This window comes from Anomaloglossus baeobatrachus, chromosome 4 (assembly GCF_048569485.1).
Source record: "Anomaloglossus baeobatrachus isolate aAnoBae1 chromosome 4, aAnoBae1.hap1, whole genome shotgun sequence".
NCBI lineage: Eukaryota > Metazoa > Chordata > Amphibia > Anura > Aromobatidae > Anomaloglossus > Anomaloglossus baeobatrachus.
In genome coordinates this window covers 362,428,859-362,446,541 of record NC_134356.1, presented here as the reverse complement: position 1 = coordinate 362,446,541, position 17,683 = coordinate 362,428,859, and the positions used below count along the sequence as shown (strand labels likewise).

Below are 17,683 nucleotides of genomic sequence, written 5' to 3'. Positions count from 1 at the left end.
TTTACCTAATAGATATCGCAAACTTATCACAGAAGTGGCATTCCGCATCTTGCTGAAAGTTAGACACTTTATCATACTTACATCAACTTTTAGTCATTTTACTTCACACCAATAATTTTAGCCTAAAACCCATCATATGGCATTAAAAATGTCTCGTAACTGTTCTTTTTGTCTTTATCAATAATGAATTTTTCTAAACACTTTTATGTAATACATAAAAAATGAAGCAGATGCACAGACAAGTTGAACATTTTAATTTAACATTCCATCTTATCAGTTCAGTTTTTTTCCCAGTGTTTTGTACATCAATAAATATACATGTAAAAAATCCAGTGTCTAGTATTTCTCATAAAAATAATTTTAAAAATTAAAAAAAAAAAACACCTTGCCGATATTTAACACTTGTTTGCCTTTCCAAGCATTGAGCAGGGTCACAATGTACATTCTACAATCTTTACCTGCAATGGATCTCTGTACATAGATACTGCATACTAACTGACTCCAAAATGCACTGATGTGGACAGAAATCATATATGAAGTATTCTCAAAATGGAATTTTTTTTTTTTATAAAACTTGGGAGTCAAAAAAAAAAAAAAGGAACAACGCTGTCACACAATGTATACCTGGAAGGAAGGGGAAAAAGTGACTTGCCATAAGGCACTTCTGACACCAAGCATCTACTTCATGTGTTAGTTGTGCTTCTCTCAATCATATATGCAGCCATGTTGGGGGGAATATTACTACTGAGCACATCGTCCAATATTAGTGAATGAAGCTTGTTATAGCATATTTCACTGTCAATATACCGCCAGTTCTACAGCGTAATTTGTATACAATGTGTGAGCCTAGAACCAGTACCACTGGGAAGAATCTTAGCAATTCTAGAAATATGTGTAAAACAGAACACAATGCTGTATAGCTAATGCATGACAATTACTGATTACATAAATTCCTTTATAATAAAAAAGTACCAGGATTCAAGTTGGGGCTAAAGTGCTAAAATTTTGTACTGCAGATTCTGCATGAAAGCTTTTCCTGAGCATAGATCTTAGGCCATAGAAAAGCTGCTCTGCTCCCTCAAAACAAATGGAAGTCAATAAAATCTACACATTCAATTATTGGACATTGCGTCAGTAGCTTCACATGGGTGTGTGTCGAGACACGGTACACAATGGCACTCACAGTCCCATCATAGTCTACAATGTATGCGAGTACATGATGGTGTCAGGTCCGATTAACCACACACGCACTGTGGCATTTTCTTTATGGTGGACAACATATTCCAGCTGTTCAGTGACATGAAGAGAAGCTCTGGAACGGTTTACAGCTGGGTGGATATCCATAGAAGGCCTCAAATCCCAATAAAAGAAAAAGAAAAGGCAATGCTGTGAGCGGACGGTAACGACAAGGAGATCAGTTACTTGGCAGCACAATTCAATGATTCTTGTCGTGGCTTAGGGCACGCGTTTGTAAAATAATCAGTATTACAAATTTCACTTTAAAATAAAAAATGAGAATTTTTTGAAAAATAAAATGTTAAAATTCAAGTAACATTGTGCAATCTTAATATAAAAATATCTGTCATCAGCAGGTCTCAGAATATCAAAGAAAAACTAGATCTAGTGTAAAATTTACAAAAAGAGCTCTGTTTTTTAAAGTCTTCATACAAAATATATAAAAAATTATCTACAGTCAGTGTTACAGATTTATACATCGGGTGAGACTTAAGACACATTATAACGTGGTGAAATGAATGAAGGGCACTTGGTGTCATATTCCGGTGCATATTGTTCAGTAGGCTGGAAGGTCACATTGTGACAGAACACAAGCAAATCAGCAGTGACGGGGGCCCCCGAGGAAAGGGCCGTCTGTAGAGTGCCGATTTCAACATAGTAGTCCCATTGTATTTACATTAATTCAAGAGTCGCTAGCTTAGATCGCACCACAAAGCAGTCTCCTCTGCAATGTATGGCTCTGGGTATCCGCCAGTCTCTACTGTGATGTCCTTTCCATCCCGGGCAACGGAACCTTGCTTATTGTCACACATTTGGCACTGGGTGCTGATAGCACAGCCTTCCGATAGATATGTATATTAGTAAGCAGTCACAAGTCTGCCGTATTAGGTAATTGCATTAGCAACAATATATCCTCAACCACAACACTTGTGCTTTTCTGTATTATCCCAGGTGTCCAGGGCATCACAAGCTTGGGGCAAGGTCTCCCGAGCGCTACCATCCTTCACAGTTTCCTGATGATTCAAATTGAAGTTTCATTACTGCCGCTGTTCATAAAAGAAGGGACCATGCAGGGTTAGGGTTAGATATATAGGTAATGTTAGTTGGTTGCTCATGCATACATCCAAGGAAAGTAGGCATTCACAGAACAAGCATGCAATATAACCCTACCACCAGTTGGCCCAGTTGGGTACCCATGCACCTTTCTAGTGATGTGGAGATCTATTTACCAATTGTATTGCTTTATAAAACGTTTCCCATATGTTAAAATCTGACTTTCTGCTCCAAGGGGATCAGATTGCTTGTTACCCTATAAAATAACAGGACAGCTTGCCTTAATCAGTCTGACAGTAGTCAATACGTGAGACAAGTAAGGGTGGGATCAAGCAGATTTTGACCTGAATTTTCAAGCAGATTCTGTTCAAAATCTACAAGAAAACCCTCTTTGAATAGTTTTTGAATAAGCTCCATCTTCAAATTATGGGAAATTACCTTTATGGAACAATGACAGCAGAATTGTATTAAATCATTAGAAAGCTTATTCAAAGAATATTTGGGCCATTTTTGATGTGGATTTTGGAGCAGAAAATTGCTTCAAAGCCCAAATCACATCTTATTACAAAGCACTAGTATAAAACTGCTCTTATTACATAGCACTGCTACAAAACTGCCCTTATTACATAACAAGCACTGATATAAAACTGCCCTTATTACATGGCACTTCTATAAAACTGCCCTTATCACCTAGCACTGCTATAAAATTGCCCTTATTATGTAGCACTGCTATAATACTACCCTTATTACAAAGCACTGGTATAAAACTGCCCTTATTACATAGCACTTCTAAAAACTGCCTTTATTACATAGAACTGCGATAGAACTGCACTTATTACATAGCACTGCTATAAAACTGTCCTTATTTCATAGCACTGCTACATAACTCCCCTTATTACATAGCACTGTGATACAACTGCCCTTATTACATAGGAGTGCTATAAAACTGCCCTTATTACATAGGAGTGCTATAAAACTGCCCTTATTACATAGGAGTGCTATAAAACTGCCCTTATTACATAGGAGTGCTATAAAACTGCCCTTATTACATAGGAGTGCTATAAAACTGCCCTTATTATATAGGAGTGCTATAAAACTGCCCTTATTACATAAGAGTGCTATAAAACTTCCCTTATTACATAGGAGTGCGATAAAACTACCCTTATTAGCTAGAACTGCTATAAAATTGCCCTTAATATGTAGCACTGCTATAAAACTACCCTTATTACAAAGCAATGCTATAAAACTACCCTTATTACATAGCACTGCTAAAAAAACTGCCATTATTACATAGCACTGCTATAAAACTGTCCTTATTACATAGCACTGCTACATAACTCCCCTTATTACATAGCACTGCGATAAAACTGCCCTTATTACATAGCACTGCTGTAAAATTGCCCTTATTACGTAGCACTGCTATGAAACCGCCCTTATTATATAGCACTGCTATAAAACTGCTGTTATTACATAGCACGGTTATAAAACTGCCCTTGTTCTATCTTTCTTGCATCAAACTCCCATTGAACCCCACATTTAAGAGATATAATTTTGGAGATACTCTATAGAGTACACCAGTAAGACATCATACAGACATCCATGTTGCTCATACGTGTTCTAATTTTGTTTTTCACGGAAAGAACACATACCCATTATAATCTAGGCAGCTATTCACATGTCTCTGTTTTTATGACAGTATGGATAAAAAATGCCAATACAAGTCTATGGATCTGGGAAAAACATGTACAGCACATGGACTGCATCATTATACTGTCTGTGTGCTGCATGTGGTTAACATTGCAGAGCATAGGAGGAGCTTTATTATTTATTTATCCATATGTAAAAAACACTGATGACACACTGATTGTATTAACGGACGCACCGATGTCACACTGATACAAAACACTGATGGCACCAGTTCCATTTTTCTATGTACGTGAAAAACAGGTGTCTGAATGAGGCCTAGGGCACATCACATTTCGTAACTAGTGACTTGAAAATAGATTTTAAGTCATGTGATTATACAGACTTATTTGCTATACTTACTCAGAATCTGAAGTTTCACCATTTGTGGGCGACATTTGCACACTCATTGCTATGCCGTTCAGCTGTTCTCGAGAATGGTCTCTCCGTGAATTTTTCAGGGCTATCGCATTGTCTGTTACCGGACGGACACCATCATTTGAACATACAGAGGACGTCCTTGACGATATTGTACTTTGATTATAGTCAGACAGCTTTTCCCGTAGTCGATTTTTCATGTTCTTGTCAGTCAGAGGTGGCGGGTATGTGACTTTGTTTTTCAGAATTCCTATTAAAAGCATTGAAAACGTTTAGTGAATGTGCGCCTGAAGTCCTTGCCGAGTGTTTGTGTAGCCATTTCTTAGCTGTTGTAGTATCACTGAGGTAGACACATAGACAATGGTGATAAATGTAAATTCATTAAATTCCCAGTCTCACATTGTGATTGTGACTCATGAAGGCCGCGGTTTGGAGCATCTTACAGTTTTCTTTGAAAATCTGATTAACTTTAGCTTTTATTGCTGGTAAATGGAAATTGTACGGGAATTTATCATGAGGAACGTTTTAAGCTAGTTTTGCTTGTGGCTGTGTTGCCATGGTTTGCACTAGATTTATCCCAATGTTATATGATGTTTGATAATTATGGGACATCTTTAACCCCTTCACAACCTTTGATATATAATTACGTCAAAAGTCGAGTACTTTGCTTTGATGTGGGCTCACATGCTCCTATTGGCGTGCCCGTGACGTGTGGCACCGATGGGTTATCTTGACAGCCGGGTGTCAGCTGGTGATCCCTGTGTCTGTCGTGACGTTCTTCCTGTGGACATGATGATTTCAGCTATAGAGAGTAGCGCCGATGCCCTGCTCTGTATACTATAAGCAATTGGATGATCGCAGCTTCAATTTTCAAAAGGAATTCCCAAAAAGCCTATTTCCGCATTACACCAAGAAAACTTGATGGAGAATACAAAATAAACTGATCCAAAAAGTAAACAGTGTAAAGAAACAAAAAATCAAAACGCCAGGAGTTACCTTTTTTTGTCAACTGCAACATTGCAATAAAATACAATAAGATGCAATCATACCATCACATCTACCTCAAAATAGTATTAGTAAAAACATCAGCTCAGGGCACCAAAAATATGACATTATCCAGAAAAAGGAAAATGTTACGCCAAAAGCAAAATGTTTTTTTTGCAAACTTCTGAATTTTTTTCATACTTAAATATGAATAGTTTTATTTCAGTTTAATATCTGCGTAATCGTACTAACCTGGGGAGTCATAGTGCCAGGTCAGTTTTACCATGTAGTGAACATGGTAAATAAAAAACCCAAAAAACAATTGTGGAATTGCCTTTTTGTTTTTGTAATTTCACCTCAATTAATTTTTTCCCTATTTTCCAGTATACTATGTGGCAGACTGGATGGGGTTATTCAAAAGTACAACTAGTCCCGCAAAAAACGGTCCTTATACAGTTATATTAACGGAAAAATTAAAATGTTACGGCTCTTAGAAGAAGGGGAGGAAAAAATGGAAAATGGCAAGGGGTTAAACATAACACTTTGTCTACAGATTTTTTTAATTTTTTATGCCACTTTCATACTGGAGTCAGAATTGTAACTTTTGGCAGCATTTTATAAAGTTGTACTTCATAAATCTGACTTACACCTCCTTAATTAGCTTACCATATCAACTTTCCCACCCACATTTTCAAAAGTGGAACGACAGATGTAAAAGCACATAAAGCTGCAAGATTTTGCATAAAAATAGCATGTGTCAAAATTTAAAGGGAATCTTTCAGCAGATTATTGCTATTTAATCAAACAGCAGCATGATGTAGGGGCAGAGACCCTGTGGTTCCAGGGATGTATCACTTACTAGGCTGCTTGTCGTTGTTTCAATGAAATCATTGTTTTATCAGCAGGAGATTATCATCACAGGACTAGTTGTCTCCTGCCATATTAGTCTACTTTCACATTACGTTTTTTTAACATGCGTCCTGAACGTTTTTTTTTGCTGCAAAAGCGGATCCTGTTTTTTCAAAGAGAAACACATGCAAACGCATGTGTTATTTTACAGGATCCTGTCACTTGAAATTATGGGCAGGTATTGGAGTCATGTGATCAGGAGTGAGGGGAACTGAACGTGATAGACTAGAAATTCAGATGGAGAAAGAGAGAAAGAAAAAGAGAGAGTAAGAGAAAAAGAAAAACAGAAAAAGAGAAAAAGAGGGAGGAAAAAAAGAGAAAAAGCAAGAAAGAAAAAGGGAGAGAGAAAGAGAAGAGACAACAAGAGAGAAAAATAAAAAGAGAGAAAAATAAAGAGAAAAAAAAGAGAGAAAAAAGTGAGACACTAGCAACCCCATCATCACCGCACACACGCAGGCACTACCATCCCCACCATCACCGCACACACCGGCACTACCGCCCCCATCATCACCGCACACACGCAGGCACTACCGCCCCCATCATCACCGCAGACACGCAAACACTACCGCCCCTGGCATCACCGCATACACACCGGCACTACCTCAGTGACGTCCCCGCTGACAGAGCGATTCACTTCAGTTGCTGCATAGAGCTCACAGGAGCGGCTGTGTTCTACTGCCGCTCCTGTCAGCTTATGATGTAGCAGAGCTGAAAGCGTCGGGGGACCTCGTGTGGATTACGTCAGACCTGGAGGGGTATTTGGGGATTTTAATAAAGTGGTAAAAGAGAGTGGGTTTTTTTGTCTTTTATTCCAAATAAAGGTTTTTTCAGGTGTATGTGTTTATTTACTTTCACTTACAGGTTAATCATTGAGGGTGTCTCAGATGTCTGCCATGATTACCTAGGACTTAGTGGCAGCTATGGGCTGCCATTAACTCTTTCTTACCCAGATTGCCACCGCACCAGGGCAATTCGGGATGAGCAGGGTAGAGTCCCGGGACTGTCGCATCTAATGGATGCGGCAATTCCAGGCGGCTGCTGGCTGATATTGTTAGGTTGGGGGGCTCCCCATAACGTGGGGCTCCCCATCCTGAGAATACCAGCCTTCAGCCGTGTGGCTTTACTTTGGCTGGTATCAAAATTGGGGGGGACCGCACACCGTTTTTTTTTAATTACTTATTTATTTATTGTACTGCACGATATAGACCCGCCCACCATCGTCTGTGATTGTTTGCAATGAGACAGCTGTCACTCAGCGTGGGGGCGTGTCTGACTGCAACCAGACATAGGCACCGGTGGGCAGGGGAAGCAGTGAATAAGAGATGGAATAATGAGCGGCTGGCATTTTCAAAAGAGGAGAAGCTGCCAGAGCAGATAGCGGTGCAGCGCCGCGCCGATTATCGGTGAGTATGAGAGAAGGGGTGAGAGGGAGAGACCGACAGAGAGAGATAGAGACCGAGAGAGACCGACCAACAGAGAGTCCGACCTCGACAGAGAGAGAGTCCGACCTCGACAGAGAGAGAGTCCGACAGACAGAGAGAGACCGACAGACAGAGAGAGAGACCGACAGACAGAGAGAGAGAGACTCTGATCACGCCAGGCTGGTTTCTGCCCAAAAGATCCGGTCTATCAGCATGCCAGCGTTCACATGCATTCGCGTGCAGTATAGTCAGGATCCAGTGACAAACAGTATTTGGACGCAGCTACAAGTGGCGTTTTTGAAAAATGTTAAAAATACTGCAACTCGCTGGATCCTCACTATACCGCATGCAAACGCATGTCGATGCTCGTCCATTGCAAATGCATTGAAATTAAAACGTATTTGCACTGGATCCGCTTTTGGAGCAAAAAAATGTTCAGGACGCATGTTAAAAAACGTAGTGTGAAAGCAGCCTAATCCTTCTCCTCTGTTTTACTATGCCTCCACCACCGATCAGAAGATTTCTGCCTATGCAGAGTGTAAACATAAAGCTGTCAATCAGCAGTGTGGGCAGCTATATACTTGGCTCAGCATTCAGAGAACTGGTAAATTTGAAGTAGATAAAACCATGATTTTAACAAAATGACAACAAGCAGCCCACTAAGTGTTACTTTGCTGGAAAATGAAAATCTACATCATGCTGCTCTCAGATTACATAGCAAAAAACCTGCTGACCAATTCCGTTAAGACATTTTAACAACAACAAAAACTGGTGCAAAAGACTTGTTTTCTTTCTGTACCAGTCATTGGAGTCCTCTATCACAAATCATATGGATGAAGGGAATTTTGTTTACTTACCGTAAATTCCTTTTCTTCTAGCTCCAATTGGGAGACCCAGACAATTGGGGTGTATAGCTATGCCTCCGGAGGCCACACAAAGTATTACACTAAAAGTGTAAAGCCCCTCCCCTTCTGCCTATACACCCCCCGTGCTCACGGGCTCCTCAGTTTTGGTGCAAAAGCAAGAAGGAGGAAAAAATTATAATTGGTTTAAAGTAAATTCAATCCGAAGGAATATCTGAGAACTGAAACCATTCAACATGAACAACATGTGTACACAAAAAACAGGGGCGGGTGCTGGGTCTCCCAATTGGAGCTAGAAGAAAAGGAATTTACGGTAAGTAAACAAAATTCCCTTCTTCTTTGTCGCTCCATTGGGAGACCCAGACAATTGGGACGTCCAAAAGCAGTCCCTGGGTGGGTAAATAATACCTCATAATAGAGCCGCAACCGGCTCCGTCCTACAGGTGGGCAACCGCCGCCTGAAGGACTCGCCTACCTAGGCTGGCATCTGCCGAAGCATAGGTATGCACCTGATAGTGTTTCGTGAAAGTGTGCAGGCTCGACCAGGTAGCCGCCTGACACACCTGCTGAGCCGTAGCCTGGTGCCGCAAAGCCCAGGACGCTCCCACGGCCCTAGTAGAATGGGCCTTCAGCCCTGAGGGAACCGGAAGCCCGGAGGAACGATAAGCCTCGAGAATTGGTTCCTTGATCCACCGAGCCAGGGTTGATTTGGAAGCTTGTGTCCCTTTACGCTGGCCAGCGACAAGGACAAAGAGTGCATCCGAGCGGCGCAGGGGCGCCGTACGAGAAATGTAGAATCTGAGTGCTCTCACCAGATCTAATAAGTGCAAATCCTTTTCACATTGGTGAACTGGATGAGGACAAAAAGAGGGTAAGGAGATATCCTGATTGAGATGAAAGGGGGATACCACCTTAGGGAGAAAGTCCGGAACCGGACGCAGAACCACCTTGTCCTGGTGAAACACCAGGAAGGGGGCTTTGCATGACAGCGCTGCTAGCTCAGACACTCTCCGAAGCGAAGTGACTGCTACTAGGAAAACCACCTTCTGCGAAAGGCGTGAGAGAGAGATATCCCTCATTGGCTCGAACGGTGGTTTCTGAAGAACCATCAGCACCCTGTTCAGATCCCAGGGTTCTAACAGACACTTGTAAGGAGGTACGATGTGACAAACCCCCTGCAGGAACGTGCGTACCTGTGGAAGTCTGGCTAGGCGCTTCTGAAAAAAGACAGAGCGCAGAGACTTGTCCCTTAAGGGAGCCTAGTGACAAACCCGTTTCTAATCCGGATTGAAGGAAGGACAGAAAAGTGGGCAAGGTAAACGGCCAGGGAGAAACACCCTGAGCAGAGCACCACGACAGGAATATTTTCCACGTCCTGTGGTAGATCTTGGCGGACGTTGGTTTCCTAGCCTGTCTCATGGTGGCAATGACCTCTTGAGATAATCCTGAAGACGCTAGGATCCAGGACTCAATGGCCACACAGTCAGGTTCAGGGCCGCAGAATTCAGATGGAAAAACGGCCCTTGAGACAGCAAGTCTGGTCGGTCTGGTAGTGCCCACGGTTGGCCGACCGTGAGATGCCACAGATCCGGGTACCACGACCTCCTCGGCCAGTCTGGAGCGACGAGGATGGCGCGGCGGCAGTCAGCCCTGATCTTGCGTAACACTCTGGGCAACAGTGCCAGAGGAGGAAACACATAAGGCAGTTGAAACTGCGACCAATCCTGAACTAGGGCGTCTGCCGCCAGAGCTCTGTGATCTTGAGACCGTGCCAGAAACGTCGGGACCTTGTTGTTGTGCCGAGACGCCATTAGGTCGACATCCGGCATGCCCCAGCGGCAACAGATCTCCTGAAACACGTCCGGGTGAAGGGACCATTCCCCTGCGTCCATGCCCTGGCGACTGAGAAAGTCTGCTTCCCAGTTTTCTACGCCCGGGATGTGAACTGCGGATATGGTGGAGGCTGTGGCTTCCACCCACAGCAGAATCCGCCGAACTTCCTGGAAGGCTTGCCGACTGCGTGTCCCGCCTTGGTGGTTGATGTATGCCACCGCGGTGGAGTTGTCCGACTGAATTCGGATCTGTTTGCCTTCCAGCCACGGCTGGAACGCCTTTAGGGCAAGATACACTGCCCTTATCTCCAGAACATTGATCTGAAGGGAGGACTCTGTCTGAGTCCAAGTCCCCTGAGCCCTGTGGTGGAGAAAGACCGCTCCCCACCCTGACAGGCTCGCGTCCGTCGTGACCACAGCCCAGGATGGGGGCAGGAAGGATTTCCCCTTCGACAGAGAAGTGGGAAGAAGCCACCACTGAAGGGAAGCTTTGGCTGCCCGAGAAAGGGAGACGTTCCTGTCGAGGGACGTCGACTTCCTGTCCCATTTGCGGAGAATGTCCCATTGAAGTGGGCGCAGATGAAACTGCGCAAAAGGAACTGCCTCCATTGCTGCCACCATCTTCCCTAGGAAGTGCATGAGGCGCCTCAGGGGGTGTGACTGACCATGAAGGAGAGATTGCACCCCTGTCTGTAGTGAACGCTGTTTGTTCAGCGGAAGCTTCACTATCGCTGAGAGAGTATGAAACTCCATGCCAAGATATGTCAGTGATTGGGCCGGTGTCAGATTTGACTTTGGAAAATTGATGATCCACCCGAAACTCTGGAGAGTTTCCAGAGCAATGTTCAGGCTGTGTTGGCATGCCCCTTGAGAGGGTGCCTTGACAAGTAGATCGTCTAAGTAAGGGATCACCGAGTGTCCCTGAGAGTGTAGGATTGCCACCACTGTTGCCATGACCTTGGTGAAGACCCGTGGGGCTGTTGCCAGGCCAAAAGGTAGTGCCACGAACTGAAGGTGTTCGTCCCCTATGGCGAAGCGCAGGAAGCGCTGATGCTCTGGCGCAATCGGTACGTGGAGATAAGCATCTTTGATGTCTATTGATGCCAGGAAATCTCCTTGGGACATTGAGGCGATGACGGAGCGGAGCGATTCCATCCGGAACCGCCTGGTTTTCACATGCTTGTTGAGCAGCTTTAGGTCCAGAACGGGACGGAAGGATCCGTCCTTTTTTGGCACCACGAACAAGTTGGAGTAAAAACCGTGACCCCGTTGCTGAAGAGGAACCGGGATCACCACTCCTTCCGCCTTCAGGGTGCCCACCGCCTGCATAAGAGCCTCGGCTCTGTCGGGGGGTGGAGATGTTCTGAAGAAACGAGTCGGAGGACGAGAGTTGAACTCTATCCTGTAACCGTGAGACAGAATGTCTCTCACCCAACGGTCTTTTACTTGTGGCAGCCAGGTGTCGCAAAAGCGGGAAAGCCTGCCACCGACCGAGGATGCGGTTTGGGGAGGCCGAAAGTCATGAGGAGGCCGCTTTGGGAGCGGTTCCTCCGGCGGTCTTTTTAGGACGTGACTTAGACCGCCATGCATCGGAGTTCCTCTGATCTTTCTGAGGCCTTTTGGACGAGGAAAATTGAGATCTGCCCGCGGTCCGAAAGGACCGAAACCTCGATTGTACTTTCCGTGGTTGAGGTCTGTTTGGTTTGGACTGGGGTAAGGATGAATCCTTTCCCTTGGATTGTTTAATGATTTCATCCAATCGCTCACCAAACAAGCGGTCGCCAGCCAATGGCAAACCGGTTAAGAACTTTTTGGAAGCAGAGTCTGCCTTCCATTCACGTAGCCACATGGCCCTGCGGAGTACCACCGAGTTGGCGGATGCCACCGCCGTACGGCTCGCAGAGTCCAGGATAGCATTAATGGCGTAGGACGCAAACGCCGACGCCTGATTGGTTAAGGACACCACTTGCGGGGCAGATGTACGTGTTACTGCATGAATCTGCGCCTGACAAGCTGAGATAGCTTGGAGTGCCCATATGGCAGCGAATGCTGGGGCAAAAGACGCGCCTATAGCTTCATAGATGGATTTCAACCATAGTTCCATCTGTCTGTCAGTGGCATCTTTGAGTGAAGCCCCATCTTCCACTGCAACTATGGATCTAGCCGCCAGTCTGGAGATTGGAGGATCCACCTTAGGACACTGAGTCCAGCCCTTGACAACCTCGGGGGGGAAGGGATAACGTGTGTCCTTAAGGCGCTTGGAAAAACGCTTGTCTGGACAGTCTCGGTTTTTCTGGATTGCCTCTCTGAAGTCAGAGTGATCCAGAAACATATTTAATGTACGCTTTGGAAACCTGAAACGGAATTTCTCCTGAGAAGCAGACTCCTCAATTGGAGGAGCTGGGGGAGAAATATCCAACACCTGATTGATGGTCGCTATAAGGTCATTCACTACTGCGTCACCTTCAGGTGTATCTAGGTTGAGAGCGGCTTCAGGATCAGAATCCTGATCTGATACCTCCGCTTCATCCTCCAGAGAGTCCCCCTGCTGGGACCCTGAACAGTGTGATGAAGTGGAAGGAATTTCCCAGCGACCCCGCTTGGGCGGCCTGGGACTGCGGTCCGTGTCAGAGACCTCACCTTGGGACCTATGGGTTACCCCCGGGGCACTTTGCTGTTCCAATTGAGGGGGATGAATCATCGGTCTGGACTGCAATGCTTCCAGTATTTTAGCAGACCATTTATCCATAGTCTCAGACAGTTTGTCAGCAAAGGCTGCAAACTCCGTCCCTGTCACCTGGACAGTGGTAGCAGGTGGATCCACCTGGGCCACCTGTAGCAGAGGCTCCGGCTGAGTAAGTGCCACAGGGGCCGAGCATTGCACACAATGAGGGTCAGTGGAACCTGCCGGTAGTACAGCTGTACATGAGGTACAGGTTGCAAAGTACGCCTGTGCTTTGGCACCCTTGCTTTTTGCAGATGACATGTTGTCTCCTCTGAGAACAACCAGGAGGGTATATAGCCAAAAATCAACAGAGCGACCGTACAGTGCAATGTATAGCCTATAAGCCTATCTATATATACACACTTCGGTACTCAGTGGGGCCAGCACCACAGGTGCTGCTTACCGACCGCTCAGAGCGGTTGTGTGGTCACCAGATTCCCTGTGTTGTCTCTCCTCTCCAGCGTCTGAATCGCTGACAGGAATGGCTGCCGGCGTTCTGTGGGGAGGAGGAGACCGTGGGCGTGCCCAAGAAAAGTGCGGGAATCCAGTGCCCCACTGTACTGAGTGAGGAGGGCGGAGGATACTAATGTATGCTCCAGCCCTCCGCTGACTAACCGTGCAGCGTCCCGCCCCTCCCCTGACTGGCAGGCCTGTGGGCGGGAATAAACGACACTAGGCCGCAGAAGCCGGGGACTAAAGTTATAAGCGCGGCCGGCAATAAGCGCGGCCGCGCGGTAGTCCCCCGGCGCACGAACACCTCCAGCAGTGCTGGAAAGTGTCTGGCACAAGCGCTCCATGTCCGGCGCACTAACACACCCAGCAGCGCTGGAAAGTGTCTGGCACAAGCGCTCCATGTCCGGCGCACTAACACACCCAGCAGAGCTGGAAAGTGTCTGGCACAAGCGCTCCATGTCCGGCGCACTAACACACCCAGCAGCGCTGGAAAGTGTCTGGCACAAGCGCTCCATGTCCGGCGCACTAACACACCCAGCAGAGCTGGAAAGTGTCTGGCCCAAGCGCTCCATGCCCGGCGCACTAACACACCCAGCAGTGCTGTAATGTGTATGGCACCAGCGCTCCATGCGCGGTCCCCACGGGGACACAGAGTACCTCATAGTAGCAGGGCCTTGTCCCTGACGATACCCAGCTCCTATCCTGCAGATTCCCAGGGGCTGCGGAGGGAGCACGGTCCCAGTGCCTAGAGACCGATCTGGATCCCACTTCACCCAGAGCCCATTAAGGGATGGGGAAGGAAAACAGCATGTGGCTCCTGCCTGTGTACCCGCAATGGGTACCTCAACCTTAACAACACCGCCGACAAAGTGGGGTGAGAAGGGAGTATGCTGGGGGCCCTGTTATGGGCCCTCTTTTCTTCCATCCGACCTAGTCAGCAGCTGCTGCTGACCAAGCTGTGGAGCTATGCGTGGATGTCTGCCTCCTTCGCACAAAGCATAAAAACTGAGGAGCCCGTGAGCACGGGGGGTGTATAGGCAGAAGGGGAGGGGCTTTACACTTTTAGTGTAATACTTTGTGTGGCCTCCGGAGGCATAGCTATACACCCCAATTGTCTGGGTCTCCCAATGGAGCGACAAAGAAACATCCTTTATAGACCATGTTCTCTATTTTGGCTGTTTTTTTTTTTTTATATTTTTCCACTATATGGGGCAGATGGGGGCCCTTTACTGCTTTAAGCCTTAGGCTCTCAGCACAACATGCCTCGTTATAATATGCCACTGAAGTCACAAATCCTTCATTGAATATTTTGAAAGGGACCGTGGGTGACGCAGAAAGAATAAGTCATGTATGGCTTTTGTTTCCTAAGTAAACTTGACTCATTAGGTAAATATAATGGGTAGGACAGCTAGACGGAGAACACATAGATCATTGTCAGGTATGGAAACTGCATTGTTATTGGTTATGTATCATTCCAATGGATTAAAGCTGGTGTCACACACAGCGACAACGACGTCGCTGCTACGTCACCATTTTCTGTGACGTTGCAGCGACGTCCCGTCGCTGTCGCTGTGTGTGACATCCAGCAACGACCTGGCCCCTGCTGTGAGGTCGCCGGTCGTTGCTGAATGTCCAGCTTCATTTTTTGGTCGTCACTCTCCCGGTGTGACACAAACATCGCTGTGTGTGACAGCGAGAGAGCGACGAAATGAAGCGAGCAGGGAGCAGGAGCCGGCGTCTGGCAGCTGCGGTAAGCTGTAACCAGCGTAAACATCGGGTAACCAAGGGAAGACCTTTCCCTGGTTACCCGATATTTACCTTCGTTACCAGCCTCCGCTCTTGCTGCCAGTGCCGGCTCCTGCTCTGTGCACATGTGGCTGCAGTACACATCGGGTAATTAACCCGATGTATACTGTAGCAAGGAGAGCAAGGAGCCAGCGCTAAGCAGTGCGCGCGGCTCCCTGCTCTCTGCACTGTGACATGTAGCTGCAGCACACATCGGGTTAATTAACCCGATGTGTACTGTACCTAGGAGAGCAAGGAGCCAGCGCTAAGCGCGGCTCCCTGCTCTCTGCACTGTGACATGTAGCTGCAGCAAACATCGTGTTAATTAACCCGATGTGTACTGTACCTAGGAGAGCAAGGAGCCAGCGCTAAGCAGTGCGCGCGGCTCCTTGCTCTCTGCACTGTGACATGTAGCTGCAGCAAACATCGTGTTAATTAACCCGATGTGTACTGTACCTAGGAGAGCAAGGAGCCAGCACTAAGCGCGGCTCCCTGCTCTCTGCACATGTAGCACAGCGACGTTATGATCGCTGCTTCTGCTGTGTTTGACAGCTAAGCAGCGATCATAACAGCGACTTACAAGATCGCTGTTACGTCACAGAAAATGGTGATGTAACAGCGACGTCGCTGTCGCTTAGTGTGAACCCAGCTTTACTCCTTAGCACATAGCAGGCTATCTAATCTAACGAGATACCGGAATTAGTTCTATGAAACTAGTCTCTAGAAATTACTCATCTATATGTATCTCATGTGCGCTATCATGCTAACACTGTAAAAAATAAATGGAGCGTCACATGTCCATATCCACTAACTGCATACAATTCTATACGGATGAAGTGCTGACCCCATGTAACCTATAAAGAGCCTGGTTACTATTTGAGAGCTTTGAGGCCATCCCCTGGTACCCTACTGATCAGCACAATGACGTGCCGTCCAGTTTTACCTTTCCTGAGCTCCGGCTGCTGATTGTTGTGATTGCCGGTAAGTTTGCCATCAGTGTTCTGAGTGTCGTTCTCTTTGTCATGAGGAGGATCTCCGCAGTGATTGACCTTGTTTTCGTTGTGTAGCTCTACATTTACTTTGGTCTCTACTTTCAATTTGCATTTGCTGTCCTGATCTTCGCTGTCACTGGCAGTCACACCATCAGTTGGCCAGTAGGGTCTTACGTGATTCGGTACTGAATCCACTGTACATGGAAGAAGATAGGAATATGTTAGGTGACAATAATAAGACTGTCTTGCATCAAGAAGAGAATTATACATGCTGCCATTCTGGTCGCTGCTGTCAATTTTCCTTAGCAGTAATGCAGGTCCATGTTCACACATTCATGGTTTCCATACTTTAGCATTATCAGAGCGCAAACTGTCTTCTTTTTTTTGTATTTTATGTCATGTTCAGTTATGCGCCTGTTCACACGTCAGGTCGATGAGGCTGAATGCAGGCAGTCTTTTTTGTCTATATCAAGAGGGTCATACCTTCTTACCGTGCACCCCTCCCCCAGTTGCCACAGGTAATCTCATTCTATATAGCAGGTTCCTACTTGTCCATACACAGGAGGTTTTTAACCCAGAGAGAGGCTTCAGAATAGCGTTAGGTACCCAGTTACGAGATATGCCGTGAAAGGGCAACTGGACAGATATACAAATGGCCATTTCTATATGCTAAATATCTCATTTTTCTTAGATTTTTCTTAGCAGTAATGCAGGTCCATGTTCACACATTCATGGTTTCCATACTTTAGCATTATCAGAGTGCAAACTGTCTTCTTTTTTTGAATAATAAGACTGTCCTGCATCAAGAAGAGAATTGTACATGCTGCCATTCTGGTCACTGCTGTCACGTTTCTATCCATTAGGAAATAGAAGAGGTGATCTGATTGACATGGAGCTTAACGTCTAAAACGTGTCGTTTTAATTTTTATTTCATAAATCAATAGTGCACATGAAAATAAGCAACTTTGTAATATATCTTATCAGAGAAATTTGCTTTTCTTTGTCTGCCAGAATTAATCAGATTCTATGACAATGGGGGAGGGAGGTTTTAGAGGCAGAGGGACGATCTAGAGGCAGAAGGAGGAGCTAGAGGCAGGAGTTAGAGACAGAGGGAGGATCTAGAGGCAGAAGGAGGAGCTAGAGGCAGGAGTTAGAGACAGAGGGAGGATCTAGAGGCAGAAGGAGGAGCTAGAGGCAGGAGTTAGAGACAGAGGGAGGATTTAGAGACAGGAGCTAGAGAGAGAGGGAGAATCTAGGGGCAGAGGGAGGAGCTAGAAACAGAGGGAGGATCTAGAGGCAGAGGGAGGGGCTAGAGGCAGAGGGAGGATCTAGAGGCAGAGGCTAGAGGTAGAGGCTGGAGCTAGAGACA

General features: G+C 45.9%; 1 protein-coding gene across 4 annotated transcripts in view; it reads right to left on the bottom strand.

Annotated features, from left to right (window-relative positions):
- Window positions 1-233: 233 nt before the first annotated feature.
- CELSR1 (cadherin EGF LAG seven-pass G-type receptor 1) overlaps window positions 234-17,683 on the bottom strand; it is a 271,369-nt gene continuing 253,919 nt past the window's right edge. For 2 of the 4 annotated variants that reach the window (XM_075345116.1, XM_075345119.1), the window contains exons 33-36: window positions 16,266-16,508; window positions 4,336-4,600; window positions 2,466-2,545; window positions 234-2,249 (exon numbers count right to left, since the gene is read on the bottom strand). In XM_075345116.1, coding sequence (XP_075201231.1) covers window positions 2,500-2,545; window positions 4,336-4,600; window positions 16,266-16,508 — 554 coding nt within the window. In that variant the 3' untranslated portion in view covers window positions 234-2,249; window positions 2,466-2,499. Of the gene's footprint in view, window positions 2,283-2,465; window positions 2,546-4,335; window positions 4,601-16,265; window positions 16,509-17,683 lie in introns of all 4 variants that reach the window. The other 2 variants (XM_075345117.1, XM_075345118.1) reach the window with 2 other exon arrangements.